Below are 27,270 nucleotides of genomic sequence, written 5' to 3'. Positions count from 1 at the left end.
ACTGACTTAAGTGTTCTTTAGTTAATAATTTGATCAAGTAGTGCCTATCCTTAACATTGTTGTTCACTGTGCTTACTTTATTGTATAATACTATAGACATATTAATCAAGCAGATAGCTTTTAGTTAATGTGCAACTTTCACAATCAAGAGCTCATAAATGTCTGAATCGGATGGCTGTATGACAGTTACATTTTTACTGTCCAGTTCTGTCTTTCTTGTGTTCCTTTGAGGAGCAGGTGGACACTTGGACAAAATGCCACAAACTCTTTAAATAAGTCTGAATAGCAACATTTAATTTGCCCATTCTAGATGGTTATATGAGGGATATCCAGAAACTACAGTTATAAGGCCTGTAGCTCTACAAGGGAATTGAGTTTTTCACAGTTGGTATCACTGTTGTGTATGGTAGTGCACACTAAAATGAATGAGTGATGATGGTCATCAGTAGTGTCCTGACTGTCGTTGTGGTGATGGTTAAAGGCAAACTCTCTCATTCCGTATCCCACCAAGTGCAAAGTGTGTGCTGTGATACACTAAATGGATGACAAGGGCATGAGCACCACAATGATTCATCACAAAATCATGTCAGAAGTGCAAAGTGTGTGCTGTGATACACTAAATGGATGACAAGGGCATGAGCACCACAATGATTCATCACAAAATCATGTCAGTGTAGGGGGAAGAGGTTGTGTCATGGCAACATGTGACAGAATGGGTACAGAATTTCACTTTCAGAAGAACAGAAATTCATGATGAAGAAAGAAGTGGACATCTGTCTGGTGACTGATGAACTGGTACAAACAATTGAAAAGCATATTCATTCTGATCACTATGTGACCACTGATGATCTGCATGAATTGCATCCTGAAGTTTCTCAAACCATTGTTCATGAAATTGTGAGTAATCAACTAAGATACCACAAGTTGTGTGCATGATGGGTTCTGGACATGCTTACTGCAGAACACAAAATCAACAGTCAGGGCCAAGCATGAGTTTGTTGATCATTTTGTGAGTGACTGAGAGACTTTTCTCAACTCCACAGTGATGGGGGCTGAAACATGAGTTTACCACCATACCACATAGAACAGGCAAGAGTAAATGCACTCGTTCCTGTTTAACAACAAAAAAATTCAAACCTCAGCAAACCCCAGCTCAAAAAGTCATGCCAACTGTTTTCTGGGACGGAAAAGTGATTCTGCTTGTTGTATTCCTGCTCAGATGTTAAACAATCAACTCTACCTAATACTGTGATACACTCAAGAAACTCTACAGAGTCATATAGAAAAAAACACTGTGGAAAGCTAACAAAGGGAGTCGGCCTCCTTCATGAGAATGCTACACCGCAGTCCACTTAGCAGAGCAATAATTACTGACCTCATTTCATTGTAATCTTTTAAATCACCCACCTCACAGTCCCACTTTCATGCCTAGACACTATCATTTATTTCCTAAAGTGAAGAAATATGTGCATGGAAAACACTTTTCTGATGATGATGATGTGAAAATAAAAGTGAAGAAGTGGTTTAAGGAGTTGGTGGAAGACATCTACAATGCAGGTATTAAAAAACTCATACCATGGTTTACAAAATGCATTGAAGTAAATGGTGATTATGTGGGAAAATGACGTGATATCTACGCTACCGTTCCTCTATGCTTCATTGAAATGTATGCATTTGTGTTTGCGTAAAAAAATCTTGTAACATTATTTGCTGAATGTCCCTCATGTAAAGCTCTCTTACGGGCAAATTGGAATGTGATGATTAGGGCAACAGTCAGTATTGGGATGATGATAAGGTAATAGTCAGTACTGGAATGAAAAGTGATACTCCAATTATACAAACTGTAGCCAGCTATGCCTATGAAATTTTTGTAATTGTCTGTTCCTTAGTGACTATAAACACACACACACATACACATAATTGTTATTCATTGTCTAATAATTTGATGACTAAGAGTGTGTGAAGTGTATGTGCAAACTTCCCATTCTCTTATACGAGTCGACTTTTGGTGAACACAGCCGATCTTCTTCTCTGGATAGCTAGCTTCTGGAGTCTCTTTAAATTTCTTCTCTGAAGAAGGATGCTAGTTACAGGAACCTTAATGACTCTCTCTCTACTTGTGAAGTAATTCAGTACTCGAAGAATACTTTTCAACAACTATCTGTATATTTGAGCTTCATAAAGGACAAAATTCACACTTCGCATATAAACTTTTGACTTCTTGTAAGTCACTCGTAACATCTCACATTAGAAACAGAATTAAGTACATTTCAAAAAAGAGTTGGCTTAATGACCATAACTCTATTACAAACAAATTGTAAAATATGTCTTGCCTCCAGCAAGTCCAAGATAAGAGTTTTTTTCAGAATTTTGAATCTCAAATGTTCGTGTTATTTAAAATAATGGTCACTGATAAGGTTAGCAAAGAATAACCCAGAAGTTCCATAGTTCTTCCTTGCTCTTTCACTACGACTTCCATGGATCGACCGACAAGTACCTGTTGGTGCCGTTTTAACTGCCGTGTCTACAGTCTTCTCACGACAAACTTCAAACCTGCACACACAAACATGTGATGCACAGTAGGTAGGATTCTATCATCCCACTCTCACAGCTAAAATATCATGTGTTCAAGATGGTAGAAGGCCGAGTGGTTCTAGAATTTATGCAGAAATTTTTGAAACACTACAATTGGAATTAAATATGTTTTTTCAAAATGCATAAAGGTTTGTATAAAAGAAAACAAAAGTTTCTTAACAACTACATATTGTATATTCCCCCCACCTCGCAATACCCAAATCAAACATGCTTTTCTTCTGCATATATGTGAAGTACATGCAATTGCCTTGGATAGATACTTTGTTAAAATTATGCACAGAATGTAAAATGAGAGTATCAACATCACAGAATAATGTACTGCCATATAGTTGGTCTTAGTTTAACATTTATGTATTGTTGCATTCTACCTCTTGTAATTCAATTTTGTTGAAATTCGAGTAAGGGATATGTGTAGAAGTAAAGACCTAATGACTGCTATGCTAACTACAAATTCTGAGAGGGGCTACGCAGCTAAAGTAATACATTTCACTAAACAATCTCATGGTAAATTTGCAGTCAGGTGACCAAGAGCCCCCTGTCAAATGAAACTTGTCTTCCTCCAAATGCTCCAGTGAACTCCAGAGGCATCCAGCCTCACCTTCTTTCCAAACAGCCAGTGTCTCCCTTCAGTCTTCCCTCCCAGATTTCTAATTTAAGCTAGTGAAGTTTTAGTATTGGCCTTTCCTAACTTAGGCTGGTGTCTTCTTGTGTTTCCTGAGGGGAGTTCTCATGTACATTCAAAATGGAGTAAACCTGAGAGGTTTCTTAAATTGGTTGAGATTCCTGAAGTATATCTCTCAGTCCATTACCCTTCCTGAAAGTACTTTCCCACTACAAAGTTATACTGACTGTGATCCTGGCATATGTATGAAAAATATTCATGTTACAATTTGTTAATATAATCATCTTATTTGCCTCTTTCTGATACTGATGCAGAAATGAATAATCTCAAACCGTTACCTTCCTTTGTTTTATTTATTTCCTTTGTTTTTTTGCACTTAGTATGGCCATAGTGATGTCAGAGGTCACAATGCAAGTGTTCAGTGGAAATTGATAGTAAAGTGACATTATTTTGTTCCAGATGACAGTAACAAACACAAAAACCCATTCTTCTACATGTGGCTGTTGGCATCATTACTCAGTTCTTGCTACTCATACACATGGGACATTAAAATGGACTGGGGATTATTTGACAATTCAGCAGGAGAAAATAAATATTTAAGAGAAGAGATTGTCTATTCATCAACAGTAAGTAAAACAGAACACCACAAATATTCATACAGAATAGAATAATATATAATCTAAAAAATTAATTGTATGGAGACAGTGTTACAAATAAGGATGACGATTACTATTGACAATGTTGGACACCTTGTTATAAGATGATGTGACACACTTAGTATAAGGACAGGATGCCTGTTTAGCAGTGAGGAAATAGGAGAGAGAAATGGAGTTGAAACTCAGTGGAATTATAGTTCTTAAAATTATTTCAAGCACAAAGCAAGCTATAAAACAAATGGTACAATCACAGTTCACAGCTTTATGTGTCATAATGTTGTTAATCTTCTGAAAATAGTGCAAAATTTGATGAGTGGAAGTATATGCCATTGTACCTGTTACCATTTATCTCTATACCAGTGACAACTCTTTAATAATTCTATTGTGAAAGAGAGCCTTCATAGATGTGGAATGAGTTTATATAAATTTAAGTAGCACAAGCAACCACTGCATGCTACTTTCTTGAATTACATAATAGTGGGTCTCAATAGGAAGGTGTGGGCAACTGGCTCTATGCTGGAGGTGGATGAAGTACAGATGATGTAGGCAGCCAGCTTTTGTTAAAGTTCTTTTATTTCCAAATACAAATAACTTAAAGCAGGGTGTCTGCAGATAGCAGGTGGTGGGTATTGAACATTGGAATCAGGCATGCTAGCTCCAACACATTGATACAAGTGTTTCCAGGGGACTGAAATGTAGCATACAGCTTTCATGCCTCTTCATTGCAGCAGACAATCACTGCTTGATCAGGGTGGCAGGACAGCAACACAACTGACAACCCGGGCTAGGCAGTCTGCCGGCAGAATTTCCCAGGATATTGAACACAGAATTCCAGACTGGAAAGTGGCAGAGGGCAGTGTTGGATGCCCACGGCACAAAGCTAGTGGATCTCACTTCTCATCTTGGATCACGAGGTAGTGGCAGGATTGAGGATGGCAAGGGCCTAAGCAGTCGGGCAGCAATCAGCAGCTTACAGGCTGGTGACAGTGGTGGTGGCTGTGTCATGCGTACAGCATCAAGTGGCAGCACAGGGTGGCCCAGCTGTACTGATGATGACAGACTGGCTGTGGGGGTTTAAATACAGATGTCTGAAACTGACCATGTGAAAGGTTTACCACTGCCACATTCCTAGGTTACCCAGAAGTTTCCAGATTAGCAGCCAGTGTCCTAGGCCCAGTTGTTGCCACTGGCATTAGTTTGAACCATGGAAGGAGGTGCATGTCAAGGGGTGTTGACCTAAGCACATTGTTGACTGCGGTAATCAGCAGTTGCTCTGCTCTAGTTACAGCTCTGGGCCCCTGCCTTGGCCCATGTCATTACACTCCCCCCTCAGGAAAATTTGGCCAATTGCATTGCTGCTTGAGAGACTAGATTCAACAGTAACACTAATATTTGTCCTATTGTCTTTACACTTTACATTATCCTGCATGAGTTGGAAGTAAACTCTTCTTGAGTAACTTTCACCTTTACATGTCATCATTCCCTTTTCCTTATTACACAATGTACTCTGTCTCATTCCTACGATGCTCAAAGACGGAGTTCGTAGGTCCCATTTTTTGCACGACTTTACTTCGCGCTCTGACGATCAGTCACCTCTTCACTGTTACCAACACAGGTAGTATCAACTCACGGGCTAAAGGATGGTAAATGTGGTATTTGGGCAACTCTACACCTGAGATGGCAGTACACGATACTTTTGATCATCAGACTTAAGGAGGAAGCTGATATGGTAGTTGCTATGGTGATGAGTCAATGGCAATGTTTGGTCCTGTACTTTTTCACATGTTCAAGCAGGTGTTCTATCATCACAGAATCATTTTGTGAGGCTACCATCTGATCCAGGGAGGTGAGAAAGGTCTAGTGTTGCATCTCATTTAAGTAAGGCTGGATCTTGAATGGTAAATCTGCTAGGTAGATCAACTAGTATGTCTTAATCATAGCAGGTACTATGATGACTATTGCATTTGCCACTGAGAATATCCAGTGTGACCCTATCTTAAAAAAAAATCAATTTCACTTATAATGAATGACAACCTCCCTAGGTCTCTTAGTTTCAGACTTCTCAGAGCATAATGGTGTGCTCGCATGACCTAGGAACTGTATGTGTATGTTTTGTGGGGCAGGCAGTGCTTGCCAGTCCAGCACTGCTACAAGTCTGCTCATCTAATTCTATACAAACTACACTTTTAACAAAATAATGTACTGCATTGTGCTACATCAATGTTTCTCTACCAAACTAAATTAAGTATGCTAAGGTTCCACTAACATTACAAAGAAAATTTCACTTAAAAGTTACTATAACCTATTGCCTAAAATGAAAATGTGTCCTTTATGCTCACTCATGAGCCTCTTTCATAAAAAACGGTTGTCTGGGAAGTAAGGACAAGTTTGAATTTTGCACCATTTTGTCATATGGTGGTTGGTAGCCATGGTTTTTTCATGTTTGTTATTTGTGGCCCTTCCCGTTAGTAGCCTGATAGCTTTTGTGTGGTGGGCTTTATTGTTTGATGTTTATTTTCATCACTGAGCAAATGACAACTGAGCAATGTATCCAAGAGATAAAAAGTTATTACAAAATCAGTGAAAGTCCCATGGCAACCATTTGTGAATTGTGTGTGACTCTTGGACATAGTGCTGCTCAGATTCATTTAAGTTGATCTGGAAATTTGAGATTACAGGTTCTGTTTCAAATGTTATGAAAATAGGATGACTGCATACTGTGTGAACATAAAGAAATATTGCTGTCATGCGTGACAATGTGACTGCAAGCCCCATAAAATTGGTTTTCCAACAAGCTCAACAACTGAATTTATCATCAAGTTCACTGCATGAAATCCTTTCAAAAGACCTGAAATGCATGAATACAACTTACACAAGAGCAGAAGCTTGCAAATCGTGGAAAGAGACATCAATTTGCTCAGTGGGTCTTGGCTCGACAAGCAGAGCACAAGAACTTCGCAAAAAGAATAATTTTCTCATGTGAGGCGCACTTCTGCCTCAGTGGATTCATTAGTAAGCAGAACTGCAGAATTTGGGGTAGCAAAAATCTGCAAGTGACTGTGGAAGATGAGATGCATCCACAATACATGACTGTTTGGTGTGAGTTCTGGGCAGGAAGAGTGATCGGCCCCTACGTTTTTGAAAATGATGAGGGAACTGCCATCACTGTGAACAGTGACTATTACTGAAACATGCTTTCTGATTGGTTTTTCCCTGTTGCTGATGAAGATAACAATTTTTAGTTTCAAAGGATGGTGCGACGTATCACACATCCCATGAAATGACTGCTCTACGGAATGAAAAGTTTCCTTTGCGTGGCAACCAGGAATAGTCTGCCAGATCATGCGATCTTATGCCTTGTGACTTTTTGTGTGGTGATTTGTGATATCAAAAGTGTACATGAACAGACCAAAAACAATACACTAATAGAAGGATGAGATTAAAATGGTTATTAATGGTATCCCAACAGATGTGTCATTGAGAACTTCAATGAATGCATTGCTCATTGCCATGCGGCCTTGGGATATAATTTTTCACACACAAATGGGAGAAGTTATTTAATGTGTTCATAAAAGAAACATTAAGTTTTCAATAAATTTTGTATGTTCTATAGCACTTTAATATTCATCCCTACTTCCTGGATCATCCCAACTTCCTGGACAGCCTCTAGAAAGTTTTTTAGTATGTCCTGTCTTGCAGCTCTCAAATATTGAAGAAAATATATTTCTGTTTGCATCAAAGCTGCTAATTATTTATTTACTGGCTAGTTTTGGACTTTGCCCGTTCTCACAGGCCACCTATTACAGAGAACAGTTTCTTATGAGTACCTACTTGCATATTTTGTATTTGGGATATGCTTGGTGTGGACAGTTCTATTTATGTTATCACACTTTAGATGTAGCTCAGATCAGTGTCAAAATATGTCACAGCAGGAGTTACACCTTATTGTACTATGTCTTTCATAAAAGCAACACAAACATAGACATAATGATAATATATAATCAAAAATATACCTGAAAACTAAGAAGAAAACACACAAGATTCACATACATCTTGCCTCCTCAATTAATTCACAATGCCACCTCATGACTTCAAGGTATACTGGAACTTTGGAATAAGTGAAGGTATATCTTGCCTGGCTTGCCTGTTCTCACCTTTCTTCCAGCCATTTTCCTTCCCCCATTCAGAAGGAGCTGCCGGTAATTGAGGCAGTGCCTCTGGTACACCCTGAAATGGGAAAAGTCATCTTAATGTGCATAACTATGGTTGAAGCTGGAAGCTGCAGTTTGACATCAACAGGAGACGTCATCTCGACTACTTGATAAGACCCTTGGTAATGCAAAATGAACTTTTTGGTTTCTCCCTTCAGCATGTGAGAGTTAGTGCCTTCCTGTCATTGTAGAGCCTTTGTATTAATCTTTTTAACTTGGCATCAGATACTTTATTAAACTTTCAAAGAGCAGATATACCTTCTATTGCAGAGTGGGGTTTGTGTCATTCAAAAGGGGAGGGTACTATTTAGTAGATATATCTTCTACTGGAGGGGATGGTTTGCATAATTCAAAAGGGGAGCATATCATTTGGCCAAAAACAATCTCATATGGTGATAAATCCATATTATCATGGATCTTGAAGTTATACACTGCTACTTCATATGGTGGTAGAAGCCCAATCACTATGGTTACTATCTATCTAATAACTTGGCATTCTTTTTATCATTCTATGTACCTCTGTCACCCCATTCATTTGCTGGTGTAGAACACTCATTCATAACTTCTTCATGCATAACAATGAAACAATTACTTCAGTAACTTGGACATAAACTTAGTGCCTTGGTCAGTTATCAGTGTCTCTGGTGTTCCAAACTTCAATACCCATTGGTTAACCATAGCCTGGGCCACAATTTCTGCCGCTGATTTGTTATAATGATCAGGACCACAAACATGAGAAATGCTAAATTATAATTAATACTTAGAGATTCCCTGCTGATGTCTGTGCAGAGGGACCAAGAACATCCATAACAATCATTTGGAATAGTCTATTTGTCTCTGGTAATCTTTGTAATGGGATTCACTGACAATTCAGCCCCACTCTTTGCATGCAAGGAATGCAGTTCTTTATGTAATGCTCTACATCTTGCTTTCTCATTTTCCATCAATAATTTTCTGCAATGTGATGGTCTGTGGCATGTCATCCACTATGTCCTGCCAAACTGTAATCATGAACCTGTCTCAGTACTTCATTCTACAAACTTGGTGGCACAGCTATGTGGCGACCACACCTCATTTGCTTGTACAGCACTTTGTCATCAGTGCTGAATTCACTTGCTTCCTGAACTGCTGATAATCCACATCACCAGCTAGCACTTCACATCATTGTTCTGCCCTTACACTAGTACACTCTGCAGCACATAATTTGTGACTAAGTCCGTCCGCATTACCATGAGATTTTCCTGTGTGTTGTGCAACCTCAAAATCAAATTCACTTGCTGTGAAGTCCAGTAAGTCATGTGACTAGTTGGATTTTTAAGTCATAAAAGCCATTTCAGTGCTGTGTGACCCATTATGACCTTAAAATGTCATCCATTAAAGGTAACAATGAAAACAGGTGATGCCAAAGAGCACATGCATTTCCTCTTCTGTAGTTGAATAATTCTCCTCCACTTCACTGAGCTCTCTTTAATCATAGATTGTTGGTGTGCTCTCCCATCTACCTCTTGGCTCAAAACACAGCCTACAGCATGATTGTTAGAATCACACGATAGTGTACACTCTTTCTAATAGTCTGTGAAAGTAAGGATGGAACCAGTTGTTAGTAAATTGTTTAATAACTCAAAAGCTGCTTCACAGACTGAAGTTCAGTAAAATTTTACTCCTTTTTTTATTAATAAATAAGTAGTCTTGCTACATCTCAAAATTTTGGGATGAATTTTCTATAGAAATTACCTATATGAAGAAACAATTAATTCCTTTTCTGTGCAAGGCATTCGGAAATCCTTTATGGCTTGTACATATTGCGAGTCAATTCATACAAGATCCTGGCTGATAATGTGGCCTAAATAGTGAATCTCATGCAATACGAAGTGACACTATTCTAAACTAAAGGTCATTCGTGTTGCACATAACTAATCAAAGACCTCTTGTAGACACACCACATGCTCATAGAGGTCTTTGGAATACAGTGACATCATCCTGGTCTGTCATGCACCGTTTCAGTTTCAGACCTTGTATAACTTCATCTCATAGGTGCTAGTGCATTTTTCAGACTAAATAGCATCCAATGATACTGATAGTGACCAGATGGAACCATAAACACGGCATTTAGTTGATCCTCTGGTGCTATCTCTAATTGATGGTACCCACTTCACAAATCCATGGTGATAAAATAATGGAATTGCCCTAAATAGTTAAGGTTTCTGTAATGTTACACTCTTAGTAGACGTCCATAACTGTCCATTGGCATAAATATCAGTAGTCACAGCAGAATCTATAAGCCTCCCTACCATCTGAGGAATATTTCAGAATGATGACAACAGGTGCTTAGTAATTTCCTATATAATTCCATCACAGAGCTGCTGATTCATAAACTTCTCCACCACTGGTTGTAGATTATGTGTAGAGCTTGGTACACTTTTTTGTATACAGGCTGCTCTTTTCCAGTGGGAATACTATAATGAACTAGTGGCATAACTAGCAATGATCCAGGTGGGTTAAGTAATTCCTTGTGGTCCTCCAATAACCTCTCCACGTCAATCCTATCATGTCCTTTCAAAAGCAACACCTCTCCCCCTCCTCCCACCCTCCCTGTGGGGCCTAAATTAAAGGACTGACCCAGCTTGAAGTATTCTACACTGAAATCCCTGCTCAGCTTATCTTCCTCTAATGCTTCTTTTAGTTATCAGTGCACAACTTGACAGCTTCAGTTTTTCTGAACTAAATTGTCTACACCGATGGGCACCACTTGGCTTCTGTCAATTTCCTGCACATAGGGTAAACTATGTCGTGTGAAACAATATGCATAATCCAGTTCCACAGTTTCAGGCAAAGGCACAACCATTAATAATGAATTAATCAGCAGAGCAGCTCCTCTGTTCATCCAGAGCAGCTGCACTGTACCTCTCAGTATCATGTCTCACTTTTCAAGTCTAAGAGACAATGTACACAGTTCAGTTGGCTTACCCGATATCTTGAGTTGCCTTGCAACAGTTCAGTCCTTTCAGCAGTAAAACAAAGATGGAACAATGACCCATCCAGCTCCACTTTGCACTGTTATAGATTGACATTGATGTGATCTTCAATCAGGAAATCTAAACAAGTATGACATCATACCTTATGCCCACATTGGGGGCACACACCTGGCATCTCTCACCCGAGTAGTCTACTCAAAAATGACTATCAGAGTGAGTTAACACTATTACTACCTACACCACTTGGTCTACAACATGATGGGTTCAAATTTATTGCACCAAACATACTCTGGCTTGCCATGGATACATGTGATTCTGCATCCAATACAGACTTGTAGTATCTTCCTGTTAAATAGCTTGTTAGACAAATGTCTGCCACTGATTTTGCACAGAGTTGTCTCATGGTAACACTTACTGGGGGCATTTCACAGTGCTCACCTCATCCTCTGGCCCATTTACCATAGTGCTGCAAGTTTTAACCCAAGTCCACCTTCATTGCTCCTGCAGATATTTTTGATCAAAGTGTCTCATCTGCTTACATGTCTGACACTGTGGCTTCTTACAAAACTGCTAATTGTACCCAGACCACCAAATCTATTATATATAACGTCTGTATTAAAAACCACTCTTCTCTCTCTCTCTCTCTCTCTCTCTCTCTCTCTCAGCTTTGCCACTGAGTCAATTTCAACCAAAGTTGCAGTGGTTGGTACAGCTTTGTCCAAGGTTTTCAGGAATTCCATGCACACTTTTCACAACATGTTAGCTGGCAAACACCACACAAAAGCATCAAGTGCCCTCTGTTCGGCTTCCTGCAAAGCAACCCTATAGTTGCTGTCACCAGTCAATTCATACTTAATAATACTGATTTCCTTGATTCAGACCACAAAGTTTTCTATTGATTCTCCTTATTTTTGGACTACTCCATTAAGTTGTTCTTGATCATAGCTAGACATATTTTTTCTTCTGTAATGATCAATTAACATTTCTTGTAAATCTGTAAAGGACTCTTCATCCTGTAACTTCTCACTGCACACACCATACATTCTGGCATCCCCAACTAATGTTAATCAAGCCACACTTAACAACTGCTCACTACTCCAGTTTCCCAGATTTTGCAGATGTATATAAATGGTTTTGCATAAAATGAGGCTGCTGATGAGGCAGTACAAGCATCAGTGATGGCTGGATGTTTTTTAGAAGTTGACTGCTCACTTCTCTGTCCCTTTCACCAATCTATTTCCTGATGAAACTCTTCATTATTAGCTTTGATCTTAGCTGCCTGATCAAGAAAGTGCTGAATCACCTCCTGGATTGTCACTTTTGCAATTTCAGACATATTGCCTAACTACTGTCACCATAGGCATGCAATTTATCCAGACAGAAAAGAAAGGAAAGGTAAAACCAAAACCAGACAAGCTCAAAAAAACTTGGCTGGTTGTTACTTGTATTATTGCACTGACTGCTACTGCTGCTGAATCCCTGTCATTGCTGCTCTCTGTTGGTCAACCATTTCAGCCTCCAAATGTTCTTCTGACACCACATGTAATATATGTCAATAGGAACGTGTGGGTAAACATCTCTCTGCAGGAGATGGGTGGAGCTGCAGATGATGTAAGCAACCAGTTTGTTGTTAAAGTTCTTTATTTACAAACATAAATAAATGCAGAGCATGATGTATGATCTTTCCAGCAGGTAGATAGCAGGTGGCAGGTGCTGAACCTTGGAACCGAGCATGCCACCTCAGATGCACTGACACAAGTGTTTCTTGAGGAAGTGAATAGCAATGTACAGCTTTACAATCTCTGTCAATGGCAGATTGCTACTTCTTGGGCAGGATAATGGAACAGTGACATGATGACCAGAAGATGGGACTAGGCAGATCTGCTGATCAGAACTGCCTATGGTGATAAATACAGAATTGTTGACTGGAGAGCAGCAGTGAGCAGTGTCGGACGCCCATGGCATGCAGCTGCTTGATGCTCAGTGTGTGCCCTGGGCCATGAAGCAGTGGCAGAGTGGAGGCTGCCAAGAGCCTGGGCAGTCTGACTGTGGTCGTTGGTTTTTCAATCCAACTGTGGTCAGTGATCTGCAGTCCAGAGACAGCAGTGGTGGCTGTGTTGTAAGTACAGCATTAATTGGCACAGGCTGAGTGTCATAGCGTGGACTAGCTGTTCAACTAGGCTGGCTCTGGGGATTGAAACACACCTGCCTTCAGTTGCCATCAAAGAAGATGTGCTGCTGCCATGCTCCTCAGTCATGCGGTAGTTTCGGGTGCTAATAGCCTCGCCATGAAGTATCCCTACACCACAAACACACAAGCAGAAATTTCTTGAATTGAGTCATTATTCTAGGTTTGGCTGTTGCCACATGGCAGTAGGTTGAACCATGGAAGAAAGGCACTGGGGAAGGAGGCACATGGCAAGGGGTACTGTTATCAAAAGGTCACTGACTAGGGAGATTTGTGGCAGCTACACCATCTAATACTGGTGCTAACCTATTGACATCGATAACGGAGGATTTTCTAATACCCTGTGTTGCTTTTTTTTATATAATACTTCAAACTAAGCAAGTACATAACATTGCATAGAACCTTATCAACTGCATAGATATACTGCTGCTCTCAATGAACCATGGACATTGCCACTGTGGGGTGGGTTGTACACCATGAGACAGATAGTGATACTGTTGTTGGAGCCACAATGGAAGGGTATCTGTGGAGCTACTAGACTAACATAAAAATCCCCACTGCATCGGCCTTTTCACTAGTTCAAAGGGCAACAATATGATTAGTTAGCTGATCTGGTCTTGCAACATTAGCAAATATGGCCTTGCTGCATTAGTACCTCAAAAGGCTGAAAGCAAGGAAAAGCTTCAGCCATTACATTTCCCGAGGACAAACAACTGTATTCTATAGCTTAAAGAAGTTTGAGTCACGTTGGATAAAATTTTCTGGAGGTAAAATAGTCCCCCCTTTTGGATCTATGCATTGGGACTCTTCAAGGAGATGTTGTCATCAGAAGAAACAAAACTGATATTCTTCAGTCAGAGCATGGAATGTTGATTAGATAAGTAGGTTAGAGACTTTAAGAAGAGACATGGTTAGGCTGAAGTTACAAATAGTGAGGATTATTGAAGTGCAGCAGCGGGAGGAACAAGATTTCTGGTCAGGTCAGTGCAGGGTTATCAACACAGAATGAAATACAAGCAATACAGGAGTAGGTCTAATAATGAATATGAAAATGTAAATATGGATAAGCTACTATGAACAGCGTAGAACACATTATTGTGGCTGGGATAAACATAAGGCTCACATGCACATTACAAGTGAAAGTTTATATTATTACTGATATGAGAGACTGGAAAATGGTAGTAGAAACAGAAAAGGAAGAGAAGGAAATATAGTAGGAGAGCATGTACTGGAGAAAAGGAATGATACGATAAACCGCCTGACAGAATTTTGTACAGAGCACAATTTAATCATTGCTAACATAATACTGGAGAGTTGTGATGCAATGTAAACAACACTGTGCAAGTGCTGGAGCTCATCAGCTCCAGTGATGGTGAGGGGTTGTTGGGTGGAGTGGACTAGGGAAAGGAGGCTGGGAGGAGGAGGAGGAGGAGGAGGAGGGGGGGAGGGAGAGTTGGGGAAGGGTGGTTGACCACTGGGAGGGAGAAGCAGCAAGTGCATGGGATAGGAATGTGGCAACATCATAGATGATCTCAGTCGGGCTGCAGGCAATGAGAGTCATGCACAGTGCTGAATGACTTGGATAATTGGGTTGGGAAGGGGAGAGAGCACAGAGGATGAGAGACTGCAGGAAAGAGGGTGTTGGTGTAGAATGAACGGAGTTAGGGTCCTGGGGTATTGGTAGAGACAGATGTGGGTCAGGGGCTAGTGGTGATTGAGGCCAGTAGGATTATGACATCAAAGATGTGTTGCAAGGACAATTCCAATCTTCCAAACTTAATGTCTGTAAATGGAGGGTGTCTTTTTGATACCAATGATGACACTAGGCAGACTAGTCACAGGCATCAAAGGCATTCTAGATGGATCATTTGAGGCCTGAATGATGAAGTTGAAACACTGCTGGGATAAGTTGTGAACATGGAAGGGGAGTATTTTGTAGGTGACAAGGACTAAAGAGACTCAAGGTCTGAATAAAAACATTATGTAACAAAAATTATTTTTAGAACAGAATGAGGATAGACAATTGCTGGCTGGTACAGGCATGGAAAAGGTGTCAGGTGGTTAATCATAACTGTGTATAATTTCTGAATGGAAGACCACTGAGGGATAGTACTGTCATCTAACTAAAAAGGTTTGCTTTCTTCACTCAGAATGGCATCTTTCCTACATGAAGTGCAAGATTTGCATTGTAGGCATACTTGTCCAGTTTTGGTGACTACAATGAATACATCTAGAGTTTTTTGGCAAGCTTGCGGTGGTGGTGGTGGTGGTGGTGGTGGTGGTGGTGGTGGTGGTGGTGGTGACAGACACTGGAGAAAAACAACCCTGGTGGCAGCACACAGTCGTCTACTACTACTACTACTACTACTACTACTACTACTGAATAGCTTCAAAGAGGCTGCCAAGCTTTATGTCCCCACCCCACTTTCTCTTAATATTGATCCTCTAAATTCCCTCTGTATGCCATCTTGTGGTCTCGTGGTTGCGTTCTCGCTTCCCAAGCATGGGGTCCCGGGGTCGATTCCCGGCAGGGTCAGGGATTTTCACCTGCTTCAAGATGACTGGGTGTTTGTGTTGTCCTCATCATTTCATCATCATTCATGAAAGTGGCGAGATTGGACTAAGCAAAGGTTCATCATCATCATCATCTGTATGTCATCTTCATGCCATCTTAGCCTGCACCAAGCCTTCCTATGTAGCTGTGTAGATCATTGAAGCCATTCATCTCCTCTTTATGCCCCTACAGTTTTTCTACATCAATATAATTTTTCCAGTCCCCTTCCCTGTTGCTTCTCCTTCTCCCCATCCCATACTTATTCCATGTCATCACCACCCACTCATGAGAAGATTGTTACTTTCTCCATTCAGGTTGTATCTCCAAAACACAGCAGTATGTAAGTATCCAATTCTAGGAGCCTATCTACTGCTTAGTACCTTTATAAATTGTAAGCAGTTTAAGAATCTGTATGTTTGAGTAATTCACAGGTACAGACCTATATCTTTCTTCAATTATTTTTAATACTTTTAACATGATAGTTTCATCTCCTCTTTCTACAAGGAAAATGGTTTCATTTCTGCTTTTTTTCCCAAGGCATTTTAACTTATTGACCAAATATGAAATAAATGTTTTAGTGCATTTTTCTCATTCATTCATTTTTTTTCCAGGGATACTACTATTTTGCCATTCTTGAGGACCTGATTTTGAGATTTTCGTGGTTGATATCATTTGTTTTAGCTGAACTCCTGGGTTTCAATTCAGAATTTGTGCAGTCATTCTTATTACCTCTTGAAGTCTTCAGGTTTGTATAACTTTTTGTCCATATTAAATTGCATTACTAACTGGATTTACCCCTGCATTTTAGATGTTTTCAGAGTTATGCTTTCTGCTGGAATTACCTTATCCTATTGTCATAAATTTATGATAAGCAAGACTTTGGATTTTATGTTAGTTCACTGAGTCTTATTGCATCACATACATTCTGCAACACACCTTACAGAAGACCATAGAGAAATAAAATAAAAACCAGCATAAATTATCAAATGAATCAAGAACATTAAAAAATGTCATTTTACATTGTATATTTGGAAAACATATTCAGGGACTCACACCTAGTGAGCATTGAACGTCAACTCCTTCTTAAATGTGGCTGGTGACCACGGGGTCCTGAGCTGAGTCCTGATATTGCTTCCACTTACTTATGCCAGGCTCCTCACTTTTATCTTTCCTATTTGGCCACCCTCGGCCAACTCTTGTTCTTTTCCGACCCTGACGCTATTAGGTTTCGAGGGCTAGGGGGTCTTCCATTTCCAACCTATACTTCTACTGAGCCGAATATCTCCCGGGATAAGGAGATCACCTTCTACCAATTGCCAATGGCCTTCTAGGAGGGCGGATGAGCGGCTAGAAGGAAGGGCACTCTCTTGCCCTTGGGGTGGGAAACTGCTCCTAAAGGCGGAGGAGCCACAAGGTGGCCAACGGCATAGAATGGAGAAGGCAATGGGAAACCACTCCATTAAAGACCCGGGTGGGTATCCCAAGTATCAACAGCTTATGATGGAAAGCTCTTTGGTTAAATTCTCCGGAGGTAAAATAGTCCCCCATTCGGATCTCCGGTCGGGGACAACTAAAGAGATACCAAAATCCAAAAGCATTAATGTAAGAAGGATAGCAACATTGAACGTAAACTCACTTCTTAAATGTGGTACACTGGAAAACTTGAAAATGGAAATGAAACAAATGGATATTGATGTACTGGGAGTCTCAGAAATGAGTTGGCCAAACGCTGGCGACTTTTGGTCAGGGGATTAAAGAATCATACACACTGGAACAGCACAAGACAATGCCGGGATTGCAGGAGTGGGAATTATCCTCAATAAAGAGATGGGGTTAAGAGTAAAAGGATTTGTTCAACATAGTGAGAGGATAATTTATGTCCGATTGGAAACTAAACCATGAGACACAATCATAATCCAAGTATACATGCCAACTACGAGGCACAAGGATGATGAAATCGACATGACGTATGAACACCTTGAAGAAGTAATTGGCAGAATTAAAGGAGCTGAAAACCTTGTCGTCATGGGAGATATGAATGCCGTTGTTGGGGAAGGTAAAGAAGAGGATGTGGCAGGGAATTTTGGATTAGGATTAAGAAATGAAAGAGGGGATAAGCTTGTAGAATTCTGCCAAAGAACTAAACTTTGCATTACAAATAACTTCTTTAATCATCATCCAAGAAGAAGATATACTTGGAAAATGCCTGGTGACATTAACAGATATCAAATTGACTTCATATTAGTGAAGCAAAGATTTACAGCAGATCATAACCAGGCTGTGGTGTGGAAAGTGACCACATACTCGTTATGATGACGACTGAACTAAAATTCAAGAACATTAAAAAAAGAAGTATATGTAAATAGGATTTGACAAACCTGAAAAACGAAAATACACTGAAGCACTATCAACTAGAAACAGACAAGAAAACAAATACACAGGGCTGCAATGACATCCAAAGCAGCTGGGAAAAAATAAAAACTGGTATTTTAGAAGCAGCAGAAGAAGTAATAGGAAAAGAAAGGACAGAGAAAAGGAAGGAATGGATCACTAATGACCTACTAAATATGATGGAAGAAAGAAGGAAATTAAAAAATTCTGTGAAGAAGGAAGACCAAGAGAAATACAAGAGTCTGAAAAACAGAATCAACAGAGAGGCAAAACAAGCAAGAGAAAAATACCTTGATGATCTCTGTATTTCAGTTGAGGACAACATGAGCAAGGGAAATATCGACAAGGCCTATAAATGTGTGAGACATTGCTTTGGAGACAGAAGAAACAAGTGTAGGGCTGTGATGGATGAAAATGGAAATATGTTGGATGACGATGATGAAGTTGCAAGAAGATGGAAACAATATATAGGAAAACTGTACAGCGGACCAGACCTGTCTGAAAACATCATGGAAGAAGAAACAGAAGTAGATGCACACAACATAGGTGAACCTATATTAAAGGAAGAGTTTGAACTAGCTCTGAAAAAATTGAAAAACAACAAATCGCCTGGTATAGACAATATCCCAGCTGAACTTCTGAAATCTGGAGGAGCAAAACTGTATCAGGAGTTGTATAATCTTGTTTTCAACATTTACGAGTAGGGTAAAATTCCTACAGACTTTGAGAAAAACATTATGATCCCCATTCCAAAGAAGGCAAATGCTACAAGTTGTGAAAATTATAGGACGCTCAGCCTAGTTACTCACACCTCTAAAATATTAACCTCAATTATCCTAAAATGCATAGAACAAAAAGTCGAAGCTACACTCTCCGAAGACCAGTTTGGATTCCGGAAAGATAGTGGAACCAGAGAAGCAATATTTGCTCTAAAACTAATAATAGAGAAATGACTAGATAAGAACCTGAAAACATACATAGCTTTCATAGATGTAGAGAAAGCCTTTGATAATGTTAAATGGGATAAGATGTTTGAGGTACTCAAAAAAGTGGGAATAGACCATAAAGATAGAAAAATGATATGGAACCCGTACAAAAACGAGACAGCAGTTATCCGTGGACGAACAAAACAAGAAGAGGTGCAGATACGGAAAGGTGTCCGACAAGGTTGCGCACTATCCCCTGTTATCTTTAACGTATACATTGAAGAGGCGCTGAAAAAAGTAAGGGAAAATTCACAGGTAGTAATTCATGGCCAACGAATAGATATGATAAGATATGCCGATGATGTAGCTGTCCTGGCTGAAAGTGAAGATCTTGTAGTCCTACTGAATAGAATGGATAAAGTTGTGGGTGAAGAATACAATATGAGAATTAATAAAGCAAAAACAAAAGTAATGGCATGCGACAAAAAAGATCAAGTGAAAGTCCAAGTTCATGTAGGCAATGAACTGCTTGAACAAGTTGATACATTTACTTATCCGGGCAGTAATATTACCAGGGATGGAAGGAGCAAGGCAGAAGTGAGAAGTAGAATAGCTCAAGCAAAGGCTGCTTTCAACAAGAAGAAAAACATATTAACATCTAAGAGCATCAGCCTTGAAATCAGGAAAAGATTTTTGAAATCATGTGTGTGGAGTGTGGCATGCTATGGGTGTGAAACATGGACTCTCGAGACAGAGGAAGACCAGAAGCTAAATTCTTTTGAAATGTGGTGCTATAGACGCATGCCCAAAATAAAATGGATCGACAAAGTCACAAACGAAGTGGTTCTGGAAAGAGCAGGTAAGAAGAGAAGCTTCTGGAGTTTCATTGTTAAAAGAAGAGTGCAATTTACAGGCCATCTATTAAGGCATAAAGGACTCCTGAACACAATCATAGAGGGATATGTCGAGGGAAAAAGACCAAGAGGAAGACCACGACTGAGGTACATGGATCAAATCATGAAAGATGTGGGATGTAACACCTATAAAGAAATGAAGAGAAAAGCTGAAAGACGCACAGAATGGAGACAAGCTGCCATTGTAGCTGTTGCAAACCAATCCTTGGATTGACCACTACAGAAGAAGAAGATTTGGAAAACGTGCCTGAAATCAGTCAGTTCCTTCATCAGTTCATTCTATGTAGCAGATTCTGATTTTTGACAGCCCACACTCTTGCTGTGACACTGCCAGTTAGGTGGTAAAAGATATCCAGTGAAGTTAGGTGTCATTATTGACAGAACTGCAATGTGAGAAATTATGGACTGATGTGAACCTGGTAGTCCACAAATAATTAGTATCATTCTGATCAGGCTGCTGAATATGGCACTACACAATTTGTTATGGAAATAATTCCCTTGCAGAACTTGGACCATGAACAAATGTTTTACAATAGTAAGCAGACAGAATATCCTTGTAATCTTCAGACATCAAACAAACAAGAATTCCGAGCCTTCTGCTTGACTTTTTTCTTTAAAGAAAGAAACAAAAGAAAAAAGTAACTGCTTTGGTCTGACACCAGCCGTTCTATAGAAAACTAACAATTCATGATCATAAACACATTAATGGTACTAATACTTATGAAAACGACATACCCAGAAAAAAGAATAATGGTAAGTTTTCCTATAATGAGGAAAACATTTGACAGTTTATTTTGATATGTAACTTGTTCTTTATGCAAATAGCTTCAGAAATGTGTAAATCTCTACTACATTAAATAATGATTTCCATTACTGACATTTAGATATGTTCCAACCTTAAAGTCACATTTTTTTTCAAGCAACAAGTTACTTCACACATTATCAACAGTACTGCCAAATGAAAAATAACTTTGTTAAATAATTGAGTTATTATTCTTTTAAATTTGACAATTCTGTTTTAACTGAATACATAGTCACAAACAAGTTATTTTAAATTACTGAAATTTGTAATTAGTTAATGATACACTGTACTTAGCATCAGTATGCAGATAACCTTCAGTTGTTGCAGATAATATTAAACAGTGAATAATAAATGTGAAATGTAGTCATATACACAATAGTTGATACAGTGTATCACATACTTGTATATATAATTGAAGGATATTACATTATACCACACACTGTGAACCACTGTGAAAGGCATGTCAGTGGGTACTTTCCACTGTACCATGTTAGGTGCTCTTCCTGTTCCATTTGTGCACTGAGTGTGGAAAGAATAAATTCTTAAAGCCCTGTAATCTAATATTGTTATTGTAGGTCCAATAGCAGTGACACATATGGGATTGTAGTATACTCCTAGATTCCTCATTTAATACTGTTTCTCTTATGCGATAGCTGGCCTCTTATCTGCACAGATTTATCTGGTCAAATTTCTGAATATTCTCCCTAGAGTCAAACAAACTCACAACAATTCATCCTGACTTTCATTTTCTATGTTCACTATACACTGTTAGCTCTTTCCTTAGGTAATCTCTGGTTTTTATTGAACACTGCAAGGGATAACATAATCACTATGCAAGGTTCTTTTTTATCCTCAAGTCAATGGGGTAATCCAACACATCACAAGTCAGACCTGATGTTTACACCAGTGGTGTATAGTCATTTGGTTAAAGTGGAGTGTGAGTGTTCATGAAATACCCCCTTCCAGTATTTTGTGTTATTTTGTTGCAACTGTGGATGCTATCTGTATATTCCATGATAGTAGATATTCCTGTGGCTACAAGATTCATCTTCTACTATTATCAGGTACATTAGACAGACATCTCAATTTCAAAGGGTTATGCAAACAGAAAACTTTGATTCCTGTTTACTTGTTCTAAAAAATAAATTTAATTTGAATATTGTAACTTTAGCATTTTTGTTGGTATGAGAATAAAATGGAACAATCAAAATCACAGTTAAATTTTCTTTCTACTGGTGGAGACCAGTTTCTGTTGTAACAAACATCATCAGACCAAAATTAATTTACCAAAATCACATGAAGAGCCAGTGCTTGGAGCTACTATGTACTATTGTAAGGATACCTGTTTACTACCTTTCAATGGTACATAGCAATATCATCTACTCGTGTGCTCTAGATACACTGATTTTGATCTAATGATGGTTATTACAATCAAAATTGGATTTAAGTATTTTATACTGCTTGAATAAAAATAATTGGTGCTAAACAGGACATTCTAGAGTGGGAGAAATCCCTCCACCAATCTATAAGCATTCTGGCATATTTTCTGCTGTTTAATCACTTATGTTCTTTAACATAAATATCATTAATGATAAATCAGTGCCAGGAAAGACATTATCATTTTCTTCAACAGTGTTGAAGAATTTTCGTTTGAAATTATAGTGAAGAGCAGACTGTTCAGCACTTTACAGATTGTTTTTAATGCCCTAGGGCTGTAGCCAAATGGTAAGGGGGGCAGATGGTGCAGGAGTCCAGACCCCACCTATCACATAATGAAATTGCACATGACCTTATATCCACGTTGTGAAATTGAAAGATATTTTGATTTTCAATCAAATGACGAAAAAGGGTTATGCACTATGGATAGTCAGCAAAGCCAGAGATAGATGTAAACTATCTATACGTCCATAACACTATTGGCTATCCCCCATTTCTATTTTAGCAAAAGACCAAATTGTTTGCCATTTTGAGCTTAGCTGTTGCTTTGTTAATCACTTCAGTTCATACTAAAGTGCATGTCATTTACGACGGCGGCCGAGTTTAGGTTCGTTCTGCGCATCTGATGTCACAAAACACAGTCAGCCAATGAACAGAGAAGGACATTGCCAGAGCTCAACTGCAGTGCAGAGGACGGACGAGTGTCTTCAGTTTTAGACACGTTCAGTCACAAAGAAAGTAATTGAACAAAAGCAATGTCTTGATAGCAGACTTTCTTTTATAGAAAGTTTGGAAAAAGCATTCTTTATACCAATTGCTTCATATTCTATTAATTAATTAAACCAAACAAGCAATAAGCCTCCTAATTCAGGCGATAACAAGGAAAGGTGTTTGTATCATTCTCACTAACCGCTTTTTGTGCAATAGAGAACAGCGGTAATTGTTTATTTCCTATTGTACTTCAACGAAATGTGAGTAATTCATAGTCATACCAACAGTGTTTGTCGGTATTTTGCGTGACAGTTTAAAGTCCTCAGGAAGATCTATCGAATGACGAGCTGTGTTAGTGTAATGGTTAAAATGAATGGCTGCTAAGCGAAAGGTTCTGATTTCAATCCTCATTCGATGCTTACTATTTTCTTTATTTAAAAACAATATTGAAATGTCTTACTTCGTGAATTTTATTCGTTTGAATGTAATTTTTTGAAATTTCTTGTGGTAACTAAAATCAACCATACGGAAAGTATACGCTATGGACGTTTACCTCTGAAAACTCTTCAAAATTTCGTGCAATGGTTTACTACATCTAATGCTGCACAATAACTGCGTTGAACATCGAAACAAAATTAAGTCATTTATGGGGGGAAGGTGTCAGTCAAGAAGATGTGTAAAAATCAAATTTGTGGGCCAAATAGTTTTTGTGAAATCGAATGATAAAGTGTGTCAAAGCAGTTGAAACATCATGTGTCTGCACAGGCCAGCAGTGCAGTGATGACAAAATCGCACACAGCACGGAATGCAGGGAGGACGTCTCTGTAGCAGTGAAAGGTTTAATGCGGCCATGGTGGCTTTACTTCATAAACTGCGCACTCCTGCCCCCCCCCCCCCTCCCCCCCCAAAACGTAAATTTGCAAACTATACTATGGCGCTGCTTCTCTTGGCGCATACAACTGGCAACGCAGCAATCTCCCGCGTCTGGGCAGGCATGCACAAACCGCCAAGATAAAAGAATTGAACTATAGCAGTTTAATGCAATGTAAGTGCTACCATTTATTATTTTTGTGATGTGTGCTGTTGTGATAGTTTCTAATTACGGATAAGTTTGCAACAAGACAGAACAGGAAAATCAATTTTGATTCATCCACTAGTATTACGTAAGTTAAAGATATGTACCTGCTAATAAAATAGCCAAATTACCTATTACCTAATGTAAGCACTGGATTCATTATCTGAAGGCTGGTAGAACTTTGGAGTGGCAATATTTCAGTATTTAACAAGGCAGGGGAGCAGTAAATATCATTAAAAACAACAATAAATTTGAATCAGTGCATAAAAATGCACTTCAGTATTTAACAAGGCAGGGGAGCAGTAAATATCATTAAAAACAACAATAAATTTGAATCAGTGCATAAAAATGCACTTGGATTTGTCTGTATCATCCAAAAATTTGCTCAACTTTCTATCATTAGTAGCCCAAATGGTAACATATTGCTCAACCTGGTCACCCAGGTGGTACTCAGTTATGAAAACCAGTTTTGATACTCAGCATTGGGGAGGGGTTAGTGGAGAACCAAAGAGGTATGGGATGACCACAAATTCTGTAGTTAGTTGATTTCTAACAGATTTTTTTAACGGGCTGCTTGAATTCATCCAACGCAATTGTGCCCTGCATCCCTCCCTCCACCTTTCATCCAAAATGTATTTACACTCCTGTAATAATACAATAACTGAAGTCAGCAATTCTATGCAAAATAAAATCTTAAAATATGCATGCATTCACACACTGCCAGGAAACTAAACATACACAATTAAAGGAAAAACATGTAAGATCAGAATGTAGTCTTTTGTTGTTACACATTTTATTTTAGTTTAAAACAATGTGTAACAACCAGTTTATCCAAATTCTCCACCAACTTGGGGTAGTCTGCGTGTTGAGCCACTGAGCTAGCGACCCTTGTATTTGGGAGGAGAGATGGTTTCAATCCATCTACCAGCAACATTGAAAATGATTTTCTGTGGTTTCCCATTTTCCACGTAGGCAAATACCAGGGTTGGTCCCTTACTATAGGATACAGCCAGTTCCTTCCGAATATCTTTCTTTCCTGGAAGACTCCAATTCCCTTCAAGCTGGAGCCCCTCTACTTAAATGAAAAGAGCTGTATTGAAGGCAAGTTGAGCACTTCTTTGGAAACTCCTGGAACTAAAAGCCATAAATAATAATCCAAATTCTCCTCATTTAGACTCATGAATTTGTCAGTTGAGAAATTCTTTAATGCAGAAAATGAACTTTCTTATGTCACAAAAAGGGAAATATGTGTACTTAAATGAGGAAATTTGTGAAAGTGTAAGGTTGAATAATTCCTGATCCTTTGCATTTTCAACACCAAAAATTGTCCAAGCTTCTCTGTCAAACAGAGATTTCTTTATTCCAGAAGCCCTGCTTGTAATAATCATGGTGTCCCAAAAAATTAGCACTCGTCCTTTCCTGATCACTCCTTCAGTTTAAATCCAGTCTCAAAGAAGAAGAGTGTAAAATGAGCTTGGAAGAGAGGGGAGATTGGAGCATGACTGCTTTTTGGCAAAATACAGCACTCCTAAGTGTGCAGATTGTATCTCCGCAGATTGTATCTCCGCTTGGTAAAAACTCCAAGATCACCACTGAATAAAATGATTTATCATCCTTTATGGAAATTTTAGAAATGAATGAAAAACAAGAGTCTTTTTACAGTCCTCTTTAACAAATTAGACCCCTCCCCCTTTTGACAAAATCCTGCATACATCCTTGAGTGTCCATTCAATCATACATTCATACATACAGTTTCATATGTGTACAGAGGATGATATGGATGAACAACAAATACATCAGATGTTGCTGAAATTTGTTTTAATGTTATATAACTTACCCTTACCCTTACCCTTATTCTTATTGTCTTTGTACTTTGTTTTGCAGTTTATGTCCTTTTTTTTGTTGTATATATTTGCATTCAGACATATTTGACACAAGTAAATAATAATGATTTACATTCATTACTTACATTTTACAGACGCTTCGTGTGGAACTTCTTCCGTTTGGAAAATGAACATCTTAACAACTGTGGCAAATTTCGTGCAGTAAGAGATATATCAATAGCACCAATAGATTCATCTGACCAGGTGCAGATTATCAGAATGATGGATGAGGATGATGGTGTTGTGAATAGAAAGAAAAGAAAAACTGCGAAGAAGGTCAAAGAAGAAAAAATTACTTTAATCAGTGAAGATTCAGATACCAATCTTGAGGCCAAAGACAACTGATGCTGATTTTTGCTGGAGTGTGTAATTCTAAAAGCTCCACATATTCCACAAAATGGCTGTGTTATGTTAGTGTCTTTACTTAATTTTTCACTTACAGGAAACTACAAAAATCTTGTAAGAATCATCAAATTTCATTTCATTTCTCACTTGTCTTGTGACATTTCATGTAAATATTTAGAAGTATTTACTGTGATAAACAACACAAATTTCATAATAATCAACAAATTTCATTTCATTTCTTGTCCATAGATTTGACATTTTATCAAGAGTATTTCTGTGTGTAGAAGCATACTATTTTTATGTAAATATTTAAAAGCAAAGATGAGGTGACTTACCGAACAAAAGCGCTGGCAGGTCGATAGACAAACAAACAAACACAAACATACACACAAAATTCAAGCTTTCGCAACAAACTGTTGCCTCATCAGGAAAGAGGGAAGGAGAGGGGAAGACGAAAGGAAGTGGGTTTTAAGGGAGAGGGTAAGGAGTCATTCCAATCCCGGGAGCGGAAAGACTTACCTTAGGGGGAAAAAAGGACAGGTATACATTCGCACACACGCACATATCCATCCACACATACAGACACAAGCAGACATATTTAAAGATGTCTGCTTGTGTCTGTATGTGTGGATGGATATGTGCGTGTGTGCGAGTGTATACCTGTCCTTTTTTCCCCCTAAGGTAAGTCTTTCCGCTCCCGGGATTGGAATGACTCCTTACCCTCTCCCTTAAAACCCACTTCCTTTCGTCTTCCCCTCTCCTTCCCTCTTTCCTGATGAGGCAACAGTTTGTTGCGAAAGCTTGAATTTTGTGTGTATGTTTGTGTTTGTTTGTTTGTCTATCGACCTGCCAGCGCTTTTGTTCGGTAAGTCACCTCATCTTTGTTTTTATATATAATTTTTCCCACATGGAATGTTTCCTTCCATTATATAAATATTTAAAAGTATTTATTGAAAGTATAGTAATTATTTTAATATTTATTTTT

At 38.8% G+C, this 27,270-nt stretch overlaps 1 protein-coding gene across 2 annotated transcripts in view; it reads left to right on the top strand.

The window, feature by feature from the left end:
- The window catches only part of LOC124795059 (xenotropic and polytropic retrovirus receptor 1), a 265,327-nt gene extending 238,679 nt beyond the window's left edge, over positions 1-26,648 (top strand). For both annotated transcript variants that reach the window (XM_047258858.1, XM_047258857.1), the window contains exons 9-11: positions 3,677-3,843; positions 16,413-16,546; positions 26,036-26,648. In XM_047258858.1, coding sequence (XP_047114814.1) covers positions 3,677-3,843; positions 16,413-16,546; positions 26,036-26,285 — 551 coding nt within the window. In that variant the 3' untranslated portion in view covers positions 26,286-26,648. The remainder of the gene's footprint in view (positions 1-3,676; positions 3,844-16,412; positions 16,547-26,035) is intronic.
- The last annotated feature ends 622 nt before the right edge of the window (positions 26,649-27,270 follow it).

Source organism: Schistocerca piceifrons, chromosome 4 (genome assembly GCF_021461385.2).
Source record: "Schistocerca piceifrons isolate TAMUIC-IGC-003096 chromosome 4, iqSchPice1.1, whole genome shotgun sequence".
Taxonomy (NCBI): domain Eukaryota; kingdom Metazoa; phylum Arthropoda; class Insecta; order Orthoptera; family Acrididae; genus Schistocerca; species Schistocerca piceifrons.
The sequence above is the reverse complement of the archived record's forward strand: the minus strand, read 5'-3'. Positions and strand labels throughout refer to the sequence as shown.